Source organism: Delphinapterus leucas, chromosome 16, assembly GCF_059928025.1.
Source record: "Delphinapterus leucas isolate spDelLeu-1000000601 "Yukka" chromosome 16, BTC_Dleu_Yukka2, whole genome shotgun sequence".
Classification (NCBI taxonomy): Eukaryota; Metazoa; Chordata; class Mammalia; order Artiodactyla; family Monodontidae; genus Delphinapterus; species Delphinapterus leucas.
The window spans coordinates 8,469,798-8,489,018 of NC_143144.1; the positions used below are offsets into that span (position 1 = coordinate 8,469,798).

General features: G+C 41.7%; 1 protein-coding gene across 5 annotated transcripts in view; it reads right to left on the reverse strand.

Annotated features, from left to right (window-relative positions):
• TARBP1 (tRNA guanosine 2 -O-methyltransferase TARBP1) overlaps positions 1-14,778 on the reverse strand; it is a 64,632-nt gene extending 49,854 nt beyond the window's left edge. For all 5 annotated transcript variants that reach the window (XM_022553194.3, XM_089897428.1, XM_089897430.1 and 2 more), the window contains exons 1-6: positions 13,810-14,778; positions 8,725-8,822; positions 7,299-7,368; positions 4,929-5,077; positions 3,787-3,839; positions 1,978-2,075 (exon numbers count right to left, since the gene is read on the reverse strand). In XM_022553194.3, the coding sequence (XP_022408902.2) occupies positions 1,978-2,075; positions 3,787-3,839; positions 4,929-5,077; positions 7,299-7,368; positions 8,725-8,822; positions 13,810-14,740 (1,399 nt within the window). In that variant the 5' untranslated portion in view covers positions 14,741-14,778. The remainder of the gene's footprint in view (positions 1-1,977; positions 2,076-3,786; positions 3,840-4,928; positions 5,078-7,298; positions 7,369-8,724; positions 8,823-13,809) is intronic.
• Positions 14,779-19,221: the final 4,443 nt, after the last annotated feature.

Below are 19,221 nucleotides of genomic sequence, written 5' to 3' on the forward strand. Positions count from 1 at the left end.
GAAAGGAATGGAATATTGATAAATGTTACAACATAGGTGAATCTTAAAAACATTATGCTAAGCAAAAGAAGCCAGACATAAAATACAAGGCCACGTATTATATGATTCCATTTATATGAAATGTTTAGAATAGGCAAATCTAGAGAGACAGAAAGTAAATTAGCGGCTGACAGGAACCAGGGGAAAGGAAAATGAGACTTGATTACTTATGGGCAAGGAGTTTCTTTTGGGGATGATGAAAGTATTCTGGAATTAGTGGTGATAGTTGTATAACTTTGTGACTATACTAAAAAACCACTGAACTGAACAATTTAAAAGGGTGAATTTTATGGTGAATTATATCTCAATAAAGCTGTTGGGAACAAAAAAAAAAATCAATGTCATTTCAATTTCATTCCTTTTTAGTAAGGTAAGTATTCTAGTGCATTGTAGAAATTCTGATAACCATGTAGCTATATATTTAATAGTTAAGGTAAAAGATAAATTTTTTACTATTGGAAACCATTCATCTGTTGGAGATATTAAAGAAACACAGGATGAGAAGTACCAATGGTAGCTGGCCTCTGGTATCTGCAAGCAGTGATATTAGATCTTTCTCACAGGTTATTTCGTACCTACCCTGGATCTAATCACTGTAATTAAGTATTTTGAGATACAAAAGGATGGTGCTCTATCCCGCTTTCTCTGCTAATATGTGATATCTTAAGGATCTTCAAGTCATAGTAGTTAATAAAAATGTCTGTTTCCTGAGATCATCACTTACAATGACTTTTAAGAAATCCCTGGACGCTCCTGAAAGGGTATGACCTGTATTTTATATCTCCCAAAGTGCCTAGCCCAGAACTAGATACGCTTAGGATATTATTGACAGAAAAAACCACAAAGTAAAAACTGTAAATAAACATTCTACCTGCCCTCCCTCCTGTTGGACTAATTCAGTTCCCATCTTCTGCCTCACAGCTCTCTCATGACACAAGGACGATGGCAACAGCCAAGCCTCTATTGCTTATTCACTCACCACACTGACAGGGTCACACGGCCACAAACTCTAGGCGCTCAAACTCTGGGGGGCACTGATCACCGTCATGACGTGAGATGTGCCAACGTGGTTGGCAAATGAATCCCCAGACTGTAAGCTTCCAAATTCTAGCAAACTAAAGAACGGCTCTGACAGTTATCTTCTCCAGTTTAACTTTTTAAAAAAGTAATCAAAACAATCCATTTTCTATAAATCTGAAGTTGTGATATACAGGTGACCATCTTTTCTCTTTCTTCCCTGACTTTTGAATACATAGTACCACTGGTCATTGGTCACCCTATTTGCAGATTAAATACAAAAGAAAAAGTATATATATATATATATTTCATAGCCAGGGTCACTTTCTAAGTCACAAAGCCCAGAATGAAAAAAAAGACTCGGAAAGAAGAGTGGGCCCTGCTACTCGGCAAGCAAAATACCACCGGTTTTGTGCTTTGCTTACCAACATAGCCCATCAGGAAGAAAAGTACATCTCCAACCTGAAGAAGTGGGATATTTCTAGGATACAAGGTCTTACGAAAAGCAAGTATTTTTTCCTTTCTTATCTTTCTGAGTCAATATCTATAAATGGACAACTTTGCCACAACAGACACTCTGTTTATAACTTTTTCCTAAGCCCAGGTTCTTTCTTTCTTCGACCTATTTTGCTCATTTTTGAAACTGAATGGAGACAAGTGGAAAGAATGGCAAACTGCAGCACACACTGCAAAACTGCTTCCATGCTACGGATACCAATACTGGTATCACGTTATATACAAAAGTAAAATTGTGTACTCAGTGTCAATGGACATGTGTATAATTCTGACAAAATTTGCATACTCTGGAAAAAGGAACTATTTTGATAATACTGATTATAATAGTCATAGGTTGGTGCTTATAACCAACATACTAAAAATTTAAGCTAATAAATTAAAAAGAAACTCTTTACTGACACATACTCTTTATTTCTTCTGGAAGAAGAGAAATGTAAGTGACTAAGAACTTCTGTAATTTCAATCCCAGTGGAGAACCACTTCCTATCAGCTGGCCTGGGGACCTACAGACAAAGGGGAAAAAAAACAAATATTTTAAATCTATTTACAAATAAGTAGACTGAAACTAAATGGAATATGGCCCAAATGTCTTTCAACAATAAAACAACAAAACCATCTTCTTCTTCTAAACCTGCATTCTATTTTTCAGTAAAATCTTGAGGATCCTTCTGCTAAAAACATCAGAGATCTTCTAGGAAAACAGACGTGAGTTAGCAATGTGCGACACTAAGCAGGCATGGATTTCTTTTTTAATGACACTTTCTCTGACACACATATATGAATCTTGCCAAATAGTATCGTTTAAAAAAAAGTCTAAAAATGAAACTTTAAAATTATATTTTATTGTTCCCAACACCTAATCCAATGATTTTAAATCTTTAAGTGTTAAATAAAAGAAATAACATTCACAGAAAGACATATGTTAGTAATAAGTAACTTTTGCAAGAGCATTTAATTATTAACATCTACTAAAGTCACATTGTCTTTTTTTTTTTTTGCTATATGCTTCGGCCAGGGACATTATCTGTTAATTGAACACATTAGGGTGCTAGGGAACTGAAGGCATTTCGTAATAAATGTGTTTGTCAGCTCTCAGAAGGCACCACGTTGGTTTTACTGCTTTCCAGCGGTCTAATTGCTTCAGAAAACTATTCAACAGTAATGATTATTTGAAATTGAAAAATAATTGGCAAATCTAGCGTTACTATGCTCTTTCGATATTAAATAGGACTAAATATTAATATAACTTAGCACAGACTAACTTAAAAATTTTAAAGAAGTTGGTGGTGAGTTTTTTTCTATTAGAGGTATACCAAACAAGACTTGCAAGTATAAAAAAACCTAGTTTTCAAAATTAGACAACATAATTTCAAAAGCAAGGGAACTTTTTGAAGATATAATTCAAGAATACAGGTAATGCTCAAAAAATGAGGATAAGGCACAATACTGACAAACTCTTCCCAGTATCAACCTGGACAAAGGGTAATGGTGTCAAATAAGCAATATGTCATGGAGAATGGCCTGCACCGTCAGATAGGGAAAGGGGGAAGTTAGAATGAACCCTGTGGTAGTGGACTAGAAATGGATGTGCTGGTGTGAACTGATGGTCTTTAATATGGATGGATGGATGGACAGACACTGAAATATAGATGGTAAGTCTGCTCAGCAGACAGAGCTAAGAAACAGAGGTATACACACACACACACACAAAATCGTCATGAGAGAGAAGACGATTAAGCAAATATGGTTAAACAGTATCACTTAGGGAATGTGGATAAAAGATAAATGAGAATTCTCTGTATTATTCTCACACTTTTCTATAAGTCAAGATCAAAAGTTAAAAGAAAAAGGAAAAAATAAAAGTGTCAAGTGTTGGTTAGCCAAAGCCACTACAATTTCCAAGAGGGCAGAAATCAGGAGTAAGGGAGAAGAAGTAGCTATGTAAGATATCCTTCCCAAAAGGTCAAGAATGGATGGGTTCAAAGTAGGAAAGGAAAGAAAAAGAGAAACACCTGACACAACTACTGGAAGAAAGGCAAGAAGAATAACAAACACAGAAGGGATGACATGGTTAGAAAAAGCTGAATATCTACAAGGCAACGTATATTTATGGAACAAATTCATTAAACAATCTGGTCATACTTCATAATCACATGAAATTTATATACCAAATACATATGACTGCATTGCTGCTAAATAACAATGTTTGTTTACCTGCTGTATAGAGAGCTCTGTGAAAGTGCATCCATTAATGCCCCAATAATAAACTAAAAAAAAAAAGGAAAAAAGTATTTGATGTTAAGTTGTAACTGTAATTTTGAACAGTCAGCTTGCTGTAAATGCATATCCTACACAGGGCTACAGAAGAGCTGTTACAAGCAAAGCTGACCTCTCATGCTGTAGGCTGGTTTATGATAGTCTTGGAGGATACCTTAATTCCACCAGAATGACAAAACAAATACTGAATTTTCCCACCTGATAAAAACATATGGAATACTGAGAGGAGAGTACATGCTGTGCTGAGAAGGAAGAAAAGAGTCCAAAGAAGGGACACATGGTGGAAAATAAAGATAGTAACAAAGGAAAAAACAAAAAGATACTCAAGAGAAAATTCAAGCCCCTATGCCTGGAAGACAAAGGGGGAAAAGTGTATCTTCAAAAATATTCCTAGACAAAAAAGCAAGCTTCCAGGAAGTGCAAGAAGGCTACGAGAATGTAGAAAAATGATGCATATTAAAACACTATACATGTAGTTGGACAATTAGGAAAGTTTACTTCAGTTACCTCTAAATGAGAGGTACATTACCATACCAAAGTCAGTGACCACCTGACTCATGTGGCACCATAATATAAAACTTTAAGTCACAGCTGTAGCTCTCACAATCTCTTTGCTTTCTGTGATTTCTGATAAATGGAAGCATAGATGCTAATAACACGGCTCTAAAGGCAGCCTCTGCTCAGTACAGTCGACAGCAATTCATCGACTCAGAACTGGGGGACTAGCGTGACTAAACAAAGAGCGGTAATTCTGTGATTCAGAACTGTGGAAACAATATCACTAGCACGCTTCTATACCAGTTTTCATGCTGTTGACTTTTTTGTTCAGAATACTGATAACAAAGAACTACTGGTAATGATGCAGGCAGCCTATCGACAAACTACATTACAGAAAGCGTTCTCCCAGTACGATAGCGAAGTTTAGAGAAATAGGGTTTGTTGTATGCAAACCTCTAAAATGTTACTTGCAATTTTCAAGGCCTAGTGTATATTTTTTGAAGATCACATAGGATAAAACAAATACCTTCGCCCCTCATCTTTTGACAAAGGGAAAAAGGAAAGGGAAAGGCTGTCATTACCTCAGAAAATTCTGCTGAAAAGGGAAGAACCCTTGTTTCATAGAGCTCCAAAAAATGGGTAACGCCTTCTTTGGTCAGGATTTTATTTTCACTTTCAAACATTCTTTTATAAATACACAGATGCCAGGATGGGTGAAAGAGCCAACATCCTGTGGAAATAAACACCGAATGTTGACTTCAGATTCTCACATCATGTTGCCCCATGTAGACTATATATTCAAAACTAAACACAAACACATTAACTTCATTACAACACCGCAAAAGTGAGTCTCTTTTTAATCACATCTGAGGGTGTTTAATTACTGAATAACCAAAATAACTTCAGTATTTGGCATTCCATTTTCAGAGAGATTCACTGAGAAAGGCCGCAAGCGAGTGTCATAGTGGCTACAGCGTACAAAAATTAAATATGACCCCACGCAGGTTGAAACTCTAGGTTTGGGGTGATTTCAACCAATTCTTCTCTCACCTTACTTCAATCCATTTTTCATACAGAAACGTGAAACTGTCCCTGCTCCATTTAAAACCCTTGCGTGGCTTCTCAAAACTCAGACTAAAAAACAAGCGAGGCATGAACTGCTTCTGACAACTACTCCGACCTTAACCCGCCTTCCCATACCACTGTGCTGTGGTTTACTGGTTGGGTCCTCTACCCCACTCAGCTGTTCCCATCTCAGGGCTTCTGCACCCAGAGCTGTCTCCTCAACCTCTGTGTCACTCTTCAGGCAGGTCTTTCCTAGCTGCCCTCTCCAAGGTATGGCCTCACTCACTAGATAACTCCATTTCTGCCTCTTGTTTGTTGCCTGTCTAGAACTCATCATCAAAATAACTCCATTTCTGCCTCTTGTTTGTTGCCTGTCTAGAACTTACCATCAAAGCTATTTTTTCCTGGAAAACAGACAAAAATCAAGTGAAAAAGAGTACATCTGTCTCACCGCTTTATCCCAGCGCTTAGCATGTATTGGACACTAGGTAAACATCTATTAAGTAAATATACAAGTGAGTGAGAAACAAAAAATGGAGTATGTACCTTGGACATACTTTAACTTTTTTGAAATATCCTTTAACACTATTAGAAAAAAAACTCAGCATTTTTAACTCATGGCATTCTATAAATAAATCAGTCTTTTTTTTTTTTTTTTGGAATTTACACCAAGATGCTTGTTCAATCCTTTGGCAGTGATTTTTCAAAATCTGTCACCGCCACTTGATTTGGTTTGCCAAGAGCTGTGGGCAAGACATGGTAATAAGAGAATCATTTTAACAGTAAATGCATAAGTGAAGTCACAACAGGATTCAATTAAATTCTAGCCCCAGGTGGGACTACAGATTCCTACGGTCTGTGAAAAATCCCAGTGTATCAGAAAACAACCATAGCAATCAGCTGAATAAAGCTCAATTCCTAAGGGGTCAAACTACTAAAGTTGTAATTATCTAAAGTAGGCACTAAAACCCATCTACCTACGTTATTTCTCATGTGTAAACATGATAATGTAGCATTTTATCATTCATATGAATACAAAACACCATGAGCTTGCATTTAGCGGTCTCGTTGATCTAAACTTAATTTCATAAAATAATTTTAAGAAGCTCCAGCTTCATTTTATTTCTCCTGAAAAGCCCTCATAATATAGAACTGATACAGGACTTAAAAACCATATTTAAAATAGCATCTTGGAATTTTCTCTTCCTAAGAAGTCCAACCTACAGAATAGCTGAAACCTGAAGAAAATAACTCTAACAATGAAACAGATACATTAAGAGAATAAGGATGGAAAGCACTTAAAATATGTAATACCAAAGAGCTCTTATTAAAAATGAATAATACACCATGATTAAAACATTACCAAAGAGCCCTTATGTTTCAAGGATATATACTAAAAAAAATTACAGATGAAATGATATGCTGTCTAGGAATGGGCTTCAAAATCATTTGATGGGGAGGGAGCAGGAAAGGCCACATATGATGTGAGACAGAGACTGGCACGAGTTGATCACTGCTAAAGCCGGGTGGTGGGGTTCATCATACAAACTCTTCTCCTTCCGTCAATGTCTGAAATTTTCTATAATCAGAAGTTTATAAGTTACCAGACCTCTAAATTATAGAAAACTCTGCAGCCATTTAAAATTAAATTCTCAAAGACTATTTAAGGACATAGGTAAATGCATTTGGTTATACTGCTGAGTGAGAAAAAAACATTATGAACAATCAATCCACAAGGTATGTATCTGGAATGTTAGCAGCTGTCTCTTGGTAGCAGTAAATTCATATATTCCTATAGCATGCTCTATAATGAATAAGAGTTAATTATAAAATTAAGGGGAAAAACTGTAAGTGTTATAAAAAAGCAAAATAAAAGTAACTGTTACCATTTTCCTCTGACACTGCATATTCAAACAGATTGTTTAGCTTTGGTAAAACTGGCTTTATAACATGTATCTGAAAAAACAAAAGCAAAAAGCCACAGGAAATGAAAATTCACCGTTCAAAACTCAAAAGACTTTTCATCTATTTATACAACAGTCACTCTGTTCCTCCTTACCACCCTGGAGAAGAGGCAGGGCCTGTATACCAATATGTTACAAAGAGGAAAAAATACTGCGATGCTTTATCTAGTTACTCACGTTGCTCAAGGCCACACATTTAGAAGCAGAGTCAGTTCTGAGTTCAAGGCTCTTCATTCTTAGACTCTGCTACAGATACCAGCGTCTAATTTACATACCCTACAAACTAAAGGTAAATCACAGTTTCTAAATAGCGAGGGTCTTGAGGATATACTGATTCAGGAAAACCATAAGTTTAGAAATGCTTTTCCTTTATTGCTCATCCTTGTACCTACATATATTTAGTACATATGAGTAATTCTTTATTTTAGTCCACAAACAACGCATCTGGACTGACACCTCCCAGTGGCTCCACGATGGCAGGCCCCGCACCTTATGGACTGAGAACCCCTACAACAGGGGTTCTCCAAGTGTGGTGCCCAGAATGGCAGCTTATGGATCTCCAAGGAACATGTAAAATATCTGAATTCTCAGGCCCCACCGCAGACCTGCTGAATCAGAAACTTTGCAGGCCGGGCACTTTCATAAGCCATCTGGGTGATTCTAATGAATGTTAAAGTTTGAGAACATTGCACTAGAGTAGGTAATCTTAAGAGATTCTTCTCAACTTAAAAACTCTAAGATCCTACAAAAATGAACTCAAAGTTGACTGCAAATGATTTTTCAAGTTTCCATTCTCAGGACCAAGAATGCAAAGATGTAAGAGAGAGAGGGAGGGAGGGAGGGAGGGAGAGACAGAGGGGGAGGGAGGAGGGTGGGAGGGAGGGGGAGGGAGGAGGGTGGGAGGGAGGGGGAGGGAGGAGGGTGGGAGGGAAGGAAGGAAGGAAATCTACAAAATCAAGGGGCCATTATAGGGTCATTATTTACTTAATAACAATTTACCTCAGACTTTAAGTAACATTTCCCTTAGTGTGCATTTCTTAGGAGATTATTCATAACATCAAGAAACTAAAAACTTGTAAACATTTTAGAAGTAAATGTCAAGGGAAGATCAAATAAGACTGAATTCTTTGAATGATAACTTAAGTCAACTGAAAGTATTCTTTAATTTCCTGAGTTTATATTCAATCTTAAATTGCACCTATGCCAGAAAACAAAGTACACTTTATGGAGCTTTACTCCATTATGCTATATCCAAGTTGGCCTTTTTGTATTGCTTTTACAGAATGTTTGGGAAAAAACCCCAAGAACTGCATTTACATAGGATTTGTTAAAATATGAAAACACTTACCTGATTTCCTTCAAGAGTTTCCATAATTAATATATAGTTTTCCCAAAACTTTAGAAGCTCATCTTTTTTCTTCTCAGACCACCAAAACAGACTTGGGCCTGATATGGTTTAAAAAAGAAAATTAGTTCCTAGATTTAGTTCCGAAATCAGAAACTTTCATAAGCTTCCAAATGATAACAGTTCTTAAAATTATGCTACTATTACCAAATGTTGTTTTCTCTAACAATGGAGGGTGCCCCTGTATTAGAGCCTAGGTAGGAGGCTTGGGCAAACAAGAATCTCAAAAGGAGGTTTTTTCAAAAAAAATTAAGGTTACTACCTTGGAACTCTGGGTAAGGATGACAGACTTGAACACATGTACTCTACTTTCTCTCCCTAAGAATCTCACTATAACAGTAAGAGATTTTTCAAAGGCAAAAACCCAAGAATTGGAGAAAACAGGGGAGCAGACAACAGCAATGAAATTAGGATCCGCAAATCAGATTAAAAGCAAGCAGAATCAAGACAAGTGATTAGTAAGTTGGCACAAGGAAAGCAAAGAAAAAAATCTGATTCACACTACAAAATCTCCCCAAGCCTAAGGAACTGGCAGAAAAAAATACTTCAGTAAGTAGAGGTGAAAATCAAGGCTAAACTAAAAAGGATTTGTTTAATGTGTTTAAGAAACAGATCCCCAGATGCCCTTTCCTGTGTTCTGAACAGGAAAAAGACTGGGATTGATTCTCTGGGGAAGGTAAAAGAGTGGGTCTCCAGATTGAGGGGCACTGGACACGGCTGATGTCAGGGTGAGTGCCACATGAAAATGGGAAGTGAACACGTATGCACCCTGGATGCTGAGACCCCCTTCCACCTGCCCCCATCACCGTCTTGGCCTCTCAGGTCCCAGAGGACCGTCTCCATGGCATGTGGCCACCCCAAGAGGAAAGACCTGAAAATACTTTCACCAGAGATTACCTAACAAAATGCCCTGGCCAGATCGCCTTACAGCGAAGTGCACAGTCAACAAGCACCACGCATGTGTTTAGAGCTTTAAACTTGACTTTTCGTCCCACATTCTTACGTATATAAGCAGGTGTCTAAGGCTCACCAGACATCTAGGGAAACCTCTACACTAAAGATCAAGACCAAAACAAATAAACAAGGAAATCTGGAGAAAACAAAACTACACAGGAAAAAGAAAACCTAAAAAAGAAAAAACTTTCACTAATATTTTAAAGGGAGATAAGATAGTGTGGTTATGATATAAAAACAGGATACTATTAAAAAGGGGGCATTCCAAGAACAAAAAAGATCTCATGAGAATAAAAATCTGATAGCAAAAAGAAGAAACTCAAAGAAAGGACTGGAAATAAAGTTGAGGAAATCACCCAGGAAGTGGAGCACAAAGACAAAACCATAGAAAACAGGAGAGAAGAGATGTGTTAAAGGCCAGTCCAGGAGGTTCGATAACCAAAAAGAGAACAGAAAGCAAAAAAGGAAGGGAGGAAATCAAAGTAATACGAGAGCAGTTCTCAGGACCGAAGGACATGATTTCCAGATTGAAAAGGTCCGAGTGCCCTACACCAGGATGTAAACAGGCCCTCAAAACTGAAATGGCAGAAAGCTGGGGACACAGTCTCTATAATCATCCATGGAGAAGAAACAGCTCACGTACAAATAAACAGGATTCAAATGGTTTCAGACTTCTCAACAGTAACAATGGGAGCTCGAGCCTCTAAGACATCAGATGGATGGATACCTTTAAAATTTTGAACAGAAATGTTTTCCAAGCCAGAATTCTACCCCAATCAAACCATCACTTGAATGTGAGGGCAAAATAAAAGTGTCTAGATACGCTTGGTCTTGGCTTCCAAGAAAGCCACAAGAAAACATTACTGCCACACCAACAAAGAGAAGAAAGGCTGGATTATCAACAAAACCCTAAACTTTTTTTTTTGTGGGGGGAGGTCCATCAGAGAGCTGAGGTCACATTGCTCTCTGAATTCCAAAGGGCAAAAAGCCTCTCCAAGAATAAGACAGGACACACGAACTGCAGTTAAAAAATAAAATAAAAATTTGACAAGTTTTTAAAAGCCAAGTGTGGACAACTTAGAAACTCTGGGAACCCCAAGGGAGTCTACACCCACTCACCAGCTCTTTTCCTCAAGGCCTCCCCCATGTGTTCAAGAAAGACTGTGGGCAGGGCAGGGGACCCTGGAGGCGTGGGCATGCAGGGCCCACGGAGGTTTGAAAGGGCAGCCCATCCATGCCCTGCAGGAGTACAAGGTGGTGGTCAACTGAAGACGCCTGCCCGCACCCTGGACCCTTCCCTGAAAGGAGGCCAAAGCTGTCGGCCGCCGGAGGAAACCCTCCCACAATCCGAAACCCTCCCACAATCCCACCCTTGTCCCTGCTCTCACACCAGGCAAAGTTGGCTGCCCCTGGGGATGGCTAAACACTTGCTCTCCCCTCGACCCTGCACTGACACGAGGAAAGCCTCTTATGTGTCTGGCACTCATATGAAGCAGGTCTGCTGCTGTGGAGGAGGGCAGAGTATCAGCCCTCAAGACCCACCACAGATACAAGCAGAATGCAGCCGCCACAGGAGAAGTTAAGGAAACTCTTAACCCTTCATTAAGTAGGAGGCAGAGGTTATGTGCCACTGGAGAGGGAGCAGAGATGGCTAAATGTTTGAACCCTGGGCTTCCCTGGTGGCGCAGTGGTTGAGAGTCCGCCTGCCTATGCAGGGGACACGGGTTCGTGCCCCGGTCCAGGAGGATCCCACATGCCGTGGAGCGGCTGGGCCCGTGAGCAATGGCCGCTGAACCTGCGCGTCCGGAGCCTGTGCTCCGCAACGGGAGAGGCCACAGCAGTGAGAGGCCCGCATACCAAAAAAAAAAAAAAAAAAGGTTGAACCCTAAGGATCGGGCACATGGGGCCTAAGAAGAGGCTGTTGTAGGAGAAATGAAAAGTTTCCTCCTTCCCCATCTCAAGCTTTGCACCAGGTAACCAACACCAGCAGTCTACCCTCGAGGGAAGGACAAAGGCATGGAGGAAGCTCTCCATCCGTGGAGTCGGCATCGAGGGCTTGAGAAAAACTAGAACACTGAGAAAAACCTTATAGGCTTCACACTAAACATTAGGAGGCAACAATCCACCACCAACAAAATCCAAAGCCAGCTCACCAGAGTGACTCAACCCAAATAGTCTAACAGAGAGGAGTGCCTATCATCGAAGGCATAAATATTTCAGTCTCTGCTGAAAAAAGTGACCCCACTGCCAAGAGATAAAACAGAAAACAAAACCAAACTCAGATATGGTCCAAGTACAGAACTTGTACATAACTATGATGAGTATGTTAAAGGATCTAATGGAAAAGGTAGACAACATGCATGAACAGTTGGGGATTTTCAGGAGATGGAAACTATAAAAAAGTGACAGATAGAAATGATAGAAATGAAAACATATCAGACATAAAGGATCCTTTGATTAAATTATCAAATATGCAAGGTCTTAAAAAGTTTTATCTCAGGGAACTATTAGAAAATACATTACAACAAATGAGTAAACCAAAGAAGAGGATGAACTCCAGGAAACAAGAGCCCCAACACAGAATCAGGTGAAGGGAATCCCCCAGATGATAGTGAAGGCAGATCTAAGAATGTCAGCTGTGCACCAGACTGAGCTTGTAAGAGGACTCTAGGAGACACTCCTTCAGGAAAATTTATAATGCCTGATGATCTGACTTTGTACAGGAAAGATTTAGACAATTAACTAAGAATCTGGGGTTGAATTAGTGATAAGAATGGAGACAACGAAACATAAATGACATTAATCTAGCAAAAACTTGCAGGAGGGAAAAAAACCCCATCATATATACACAGATCACCTGTGAACAGTATTTTCATAGCCATAATTTTGTTGAACTCACATTTAACCAAAATTACAAGAATGACATTGGACTTTATGACATTACTAGATCATTTCAAGATACGGGGGTAAATACCAAAATAATCAGCTAAAAGAGGTAAAGGTGGCTGCCCTCTGAAATGAAGGAAATGGGCGGGGGCACAAGCATGAGACCACTGCTTATCTTTAAAACTGCAGAATGACTGACTCTTTAAAATAAATGAGTGTTTAACTTTGGTAATTTATAAAATGTTTTCCAGTGACAACTCTCATTGGATGATCACCAACTTTTGGACTGTTAAAATATTTACTACCTGATGTTTTAAGCTTATATAAAAATCTAATCTACTCACAACTTCAGCCAAACAAAAATCCTTTACCAGTATAAATAAGTAGGCAGCTCCAGTTGAAAAAGTAGACATTTTCTATCAATTGAAGCAGTTTTGAATCAGTCAATCCATTTTTGACTTTGATAGCTCAAAATTAATTTAAGACGAGAACTGTACTTTCACATAATTTCAGTGAGCAAATCAATCAATAGGAACATACCAAATTGAAGGGAGGCCTTGCTATTTCATCTACTCTTGTTCTGTAATAAAGTGGTAGGAAGCACAGGCTCAAAATGTAAAAAAATTGAAACCTCACTCAATTAAATCAATTTCAAAAATACTCTCCAAAGGTCGACTTAAGGCCCATATGCTTAACAAATATTTTAAAATCCTGCTAAGAGAACTACCAAGGGAAATTTCAAAAGAATGTGCTAGTTTCCATTACAAAATTCTAACACTCGAGACTCAATTCATCGCTCAGTACATGTAAATAATTTTCCTTTCAATTTGATGGGCGCTAACTCTTCTTCCCTGTTAGAACGGACCTACCACGATATAGTGCAAATTTGGTCTGTAAAATCCTGCCTGGGCTCGTTCCTAAATTATTCCCACGGATGCAGTATTCCACCTGCTCTGGGTCAGAAAGTTTAGGAGATGCAGACTCCTCTCGGCTGCAGTGATCTGTGTCAGTTCAGAAAACACCCTCGACATGAGGTTCCCAAGGTTTTTCAGGCTTTATGAGGACCACGAGAATAACCCAATTCAGTACGGATCTCGGAGACTACCCCAGGAGCTGACTGCCGGAAGCAGGGGGCCTCCCTCCCAGAAAGCCAAGTAGGGATGGGCCCGGGGGCAAAGAAGCAAGTACCGGTTCCTTCCTGGGGGGCGCACGCGCAGTCGGTCCCCAGCTCCGCCGACACCTCCACAGCCCGCTGCAGCAGGTAGCGCGCCCGCTTGCGCGTCAGGGCGTCCTCGGCCCGGGTCAGCCCCGCCTGCACCGTCCTCCAGAAGCGCCAGCAGCGCCGGGCGTCCGGGTCCGCCTCGCGCGCCGCGGTCGCGTGCTCCGCGCCAGGCTCGGGCAGCAGCTTCTCCGCCAGGGCGCTCAGCACCAGCAGCTTCGGCCCGACTCGGCCCGGGCCCTCGGGAGCCCCGGGGGCGACCAGCCCGCCCCACAAGGCCCGCAGCGCCGCCCCGCCGCACCGGCCCAGCGCCGGCAGCAGCCGCCCGGCCACCAGCGCCGCCGCGCCCTCGGCGGGCCCCGCCTCGTCCCCGCCTAGCGCCAGGGCGAGGGCGGCCCGCGCCACCGCCTCCAGCAGCGGCGCGTCCTCGAGGGGCCGCAGGCAGGGCCCCACGGCCGCCAACACCTCCACGGCCGCCTCGGCGGCCCCGTCGAGGCCGGGCGCGGGGCCCGCGGCGAGCAGGTCGCGCAGCGCCTCCTCGGCCAGCGCGGCCGCCAGCTGCGGGCCCCCGGCGAGGCGGGCGCACGAGCGCAGGGCCGCGCCCGCCGCTCTCAGCACGCGCCGGCGCTGGCAGGCCGCTGGGCCGGTGTCGGCGCCGCCCGCGGGGCGCCCGCGCAGGCCCCTCAGCAGCGGCACCAGGTACCCGGCGGCGACCTCGCGCGCCGCCTCCGGGAGCGCGCCCGCGCCGCCGCCGCGCGCCTCCTCGTCCTCCAGTCGCTGCAGAAGAAAGCGCAGCGTCTCCACGCGCTCCGCGGACGCCTCCTCGCAGCACAGCGCCCCAAGCAGGACCCGAGGGTCCCGGCTCTGCGAGAGCAGCGTATCCGCCAGCACCCACTCCATTTGACCCGAGCGCCCGCAGGAAGGCGCCGGCGTGCGCTAGTGCGTGCGCGTGCGCGGTGGGCCCGGGCGCGCGCCCGCAGGTAGGGGGCTTGCAGCCCTGCCCTAGTCCTGCTAGGCGCGCTTTGGGCAGGTCTCACCAGAACTGCCTTGGATCTGATCCTCTCGCTTCTGCCCCTTACTTTTGTAAGAGGAAAAGAGGCCCTTGTTAAACGTTAATGTCGAATCTATACCAACTCCATCGATTCCTAATTGGAGATTGGCCTGCCCGAGGGCTTTAAATCATTCAGGCGCTGTGAGGATGGGCCAGAGGTACACCAGGAAGGTGTACTTACGATCACCTAGAAGCTCTTTTTTCAAAAAGGTGCATCCTGGCACCACCCACACAGAGACTGACACACTGGGTCCGAAATGGGTTCCCGATATCTGCATAAAAAATAAATAACGAAAACCCAAGAATGAGGTAGAGGCCCTGAAAAGTACTCTAGCTATGAGCCAGGGATAGGGCTGAAAACGAGATACCCACCACGACGCTGGCAGTCAAATGCCCAAGCGGACTCTTGTATGCAGCCCTTCGCACACAATGCTTATGCTCCCACATGTAGAGTCCCCCAAATAGTCCACGTGTCTGTATGTTCTGTATATCTGACAGCATCTACTGCTAAGTACAGAAACCTCACCTTAGCATGCACGGTACTGGTTTGGTTTCTAGCTCAATCCTAGGCAAACTGAATCAATGACTTGGGTTTTCACTTTGCCTTCAACCATAGAGAAGTCACAATCTCACCTTCAAAGAGCTTGATGTGTAATAAGCATAATGGATAAAGTGTAATTTAAAGTTATTTAAGTTTATTTTATGTAATTTAAAATTAATTTTTAGATTTTTGGTTTTATGTAATTTAAAGTTATTTAGTTATCTGACATCATATATGCAAGATTTTTTTTCTGTATTTCAGGGTCATTCAGTTTTCCATTGACAGATGCGTAAAGGGTTCAGTTGTAAGCCTACTTAGTATGTGTCAGTAAATATCCATTGCCTTCAACATTTAATGTGCCAATAAACATCAGTTTCCTTCAACATAAATTCTTCATATATCTGTCAAACAAAAATATGCAAATGTCTTGAGCAGACACTTAACAAATGAAGATGTGCAAATGTACGCATCTGAAAAGGTGTGAGTATCATTATTCCTTAGAGAAATGCAAATTAAACCCTCAAAGAAATACCACTTCACACCCATCAGAATGGCTAAAATTTCAAAGATTGAAAACACCAAACGGCTGTTGACGATTTCCTTTTCTTGAAACTCTGTCTTCCTCTAGTTTTCATCATATAGCTAATTCCTGTTTTTTTCTTTGTCCTGTTTCCCCAGCTGTTTCTTCTCCATCTCTTTGGGGGAAGAATTCTCTTTCTCTTCCTGACCTGACCTGTTCATATGGATGTTACCAGCATTACAGCTTCAGATCCCTGCCTGTTCTTCTCACTCTAAATTTTCCCTGAATAACTTCATTAAAACTATAGATTCAACTATGATCTACACGCTAATGATGAAAAAAATCTAGATCTCCTGCACAGATCTCTCTCCCAAACTGCAAACTTATCTACCTACTGCCTACCAGATGTCTCCATTGAATATCACTCAGGGCATCATTCTCAATCTCTACTTTTATGAAGGTCACCTCATTATCTTCATTCCCCCATCATCATTACTGCACCCCCCCCACCACCACCAGTATACTTCTTCCCAGGCATTTCCTGTTTAGGGGAATGGCTGTCACGCACTGAGTTGCCCAAGTCAAAAAACCTGGGAGCCAATATGTTACCAAACCAACCTTGGGTCCCCTTGCCTGCATGCAGCAAAGTCAATCTACTGACACAGGGTCGTGGTGAAGGAAAGTGCAGCATTTACTGCAGGGCGTCAAGTAAGGAGTCCAGGTAGCTAGTGCTTAAAAGGTCTGAACTCTCTAAAGGCTTTCAGGGAAAAGTTTTTAAAGACAAAGTGAGGGAGGGGCATTGTGGGGTGTGTGATCAGCTTGTGGACACTCTTCTGATTGGTAATCGGGAGTCAACTGGTCTGGGGTTTACGTGCTTGTGGGCAGCCTACAGTTAACTTCTCCCACCTGATGGGGGTTTCAGTAGCTGCAAAACAGCTCAAAGACTATGGCTCAGAATATCATCCATAGCCCTTGAGGAGGAACTAAAGGTCCTTGACTTTGTTTAATGGCTAAACTATTATTATTTTGTCTTGCGTGACTGCTTTTCTTTCTTTCTGCATTTTCTCACTTCTCTGATTAAATTTACTCTTTGTAACCCGGGGAAGGCCTAGGAGGCTAAAGGTATTTTTACAGACAAGAGGCAGGCAGAGGACACTGGGGTAGGTGTGGTTTGTTCTAGGAAGGCCCTATAGGGTCTTGCTCAGTTACAAATAGACTTCCCACTCTCTTCTTTGATTCCTCAAATCTATCCATGAAACTTCCTAAAGTTTTTGGTGTCCCCACCTTTCTGTCCCCCACTAACACCTTAGTTTTAGACTCTCCTCATTTCTTACTAAGATAAGAGCAATAACTTCCTGCCTGAGTCGCTCCCCACCCCAATACACATGCCTTATTACTACCAGGATGAGCTTCCTAAAATTAAACCACGACTATCCATAGCCCCCAGAATGATTGCTGAATTTCTTAGCACGACATCCCAGATGCCCCTTGAGGTGGTCCTGCCTACTTCTCCAGCCCCATCGTCCTCATGCCCCACATACACCTGGATTTTGAAGTCCCTAAAACATCCCGTGTGCTCTCACTTTGTCTTTTCAAAAGCCCTTTCATCTTCTGGAAAGCCCTTACTTCTACTCCACTTGTTCAAGACACATGGTCCAATGTCGTCTTTCCAGAAAGTCATTTCTTAATACCTCGCTCCCACCACCAACACCCACCCCACCTAAGTGAGGTCACCCTCTTCCAAATTCCCCAAACATCCTAGCATATACCTAACACAGCATTTGTCATGCTGTTATAACTGCAGGTTTACTTCTCTGCCCCCTCCCCTCCCAAGAGCAATTTGAGGGCTAGGCAGGGGTTATGGAGTTATATCTTTTATCACATGAATCCCAGTACCTGCACCTCTCGTTATATCATGCTCAAGAAATGCTTATCTTCTACTCCTCAATGAAGACCCAAGCTACAAGGCATCTCTGAGAAGCCCCTCACAATGCACCTAATCATACTTCTTCTGTCTTCCCCAAACTTTCAGTTGTGGTAATAATAATAGCTAACAGTTACTTATCATACTTATGAAGAAGACATGGTAATATCTTTATACTACTGCACTGAATCCTCAAAACAACTCATAAATGAAGTGCTATTATTTTTCTCATTTTACGGATGAGATCACTGAGAATAGGAGAGGATAAGTAACTTGCCTCGGTGTCACACAACAAAAAAGCAGCAGAACTGTCTGACTCAAAGCTGTGCACTCTGCTACATTACCTCCAAACCATCAAGAAAGAGAAGTCTACAGTTACTAACAGGTTTACCGCCTACATAATCTGCCCTCCCAGGGTCTAGCAGACAGTAGGCACTCAGTAAATGATTGTTGTAGGAAGAAATGAATGAATATATGTGTTTCCGCCACAGTTTGTGAACTCCTTGCAAATTAGGATTTTGTTTTTAATTCATTTTGTAGCCTACATGCCAAACATAGTACCAGAAGCATGGTAGCTGCTCAAAAAGTGCTTGAAACTGGGTGAACAAGAATTCAGTATTTTATAGTGAGAGTGTTATAAGTTCATCAGTCAGAAAATTTCCAGGGACATAAGGACTCTTGAAACATGAGCATTTGAAAGCTGAAGTCCTTGTCGCCTGGTTCAACATGCAACAATACACTGCTTTGAGACACAGAGGAGACCCCGTGTGAGACCCCTCACGAAGATGAGGGGTTGCTTTGGAAATGATATGTGAATAGGGTTTACAAGGGTTTTCTTCCCTACCCCTTGCAAGTTTCCTGTTTTATCCATAAATGAATTAGGGTTTATGACAATTTTTTTAACATGTAGTTGATTTACAATGTTGTGTTAGTTTCATGTGTACAGCAAAGTGGTTCAGTTATATGTATACATATATATATACATTCTTTTTCAGACTTTTTTCCCTTATAGGTTATCACAAAATATTAAGTATAGTTCCCTGTGCTATACAGTAGGTCCTTGTTGGTTATCTATGTTACATATAGTAGTATGTATCTGTTTATCCCAAACTCCTAATTTATCCCTCTCCCCCCTTTCCCCTTTGGTAACCATAAGTTTGTTTTCTATATCTGTGAGTCTATTTCTGTTTTGTTTATACGTTCATTTGTATCATTTTTTTTAGATTCCACATATAAGTGATATCATACGATATTTGTCTTTGGCTTACTTCACTTAGTATGATCATCTCTAGGTCCATCCATCTTGCTGCAAATGGCATTATTTCATTCTTTTTCGTGGCTGAGT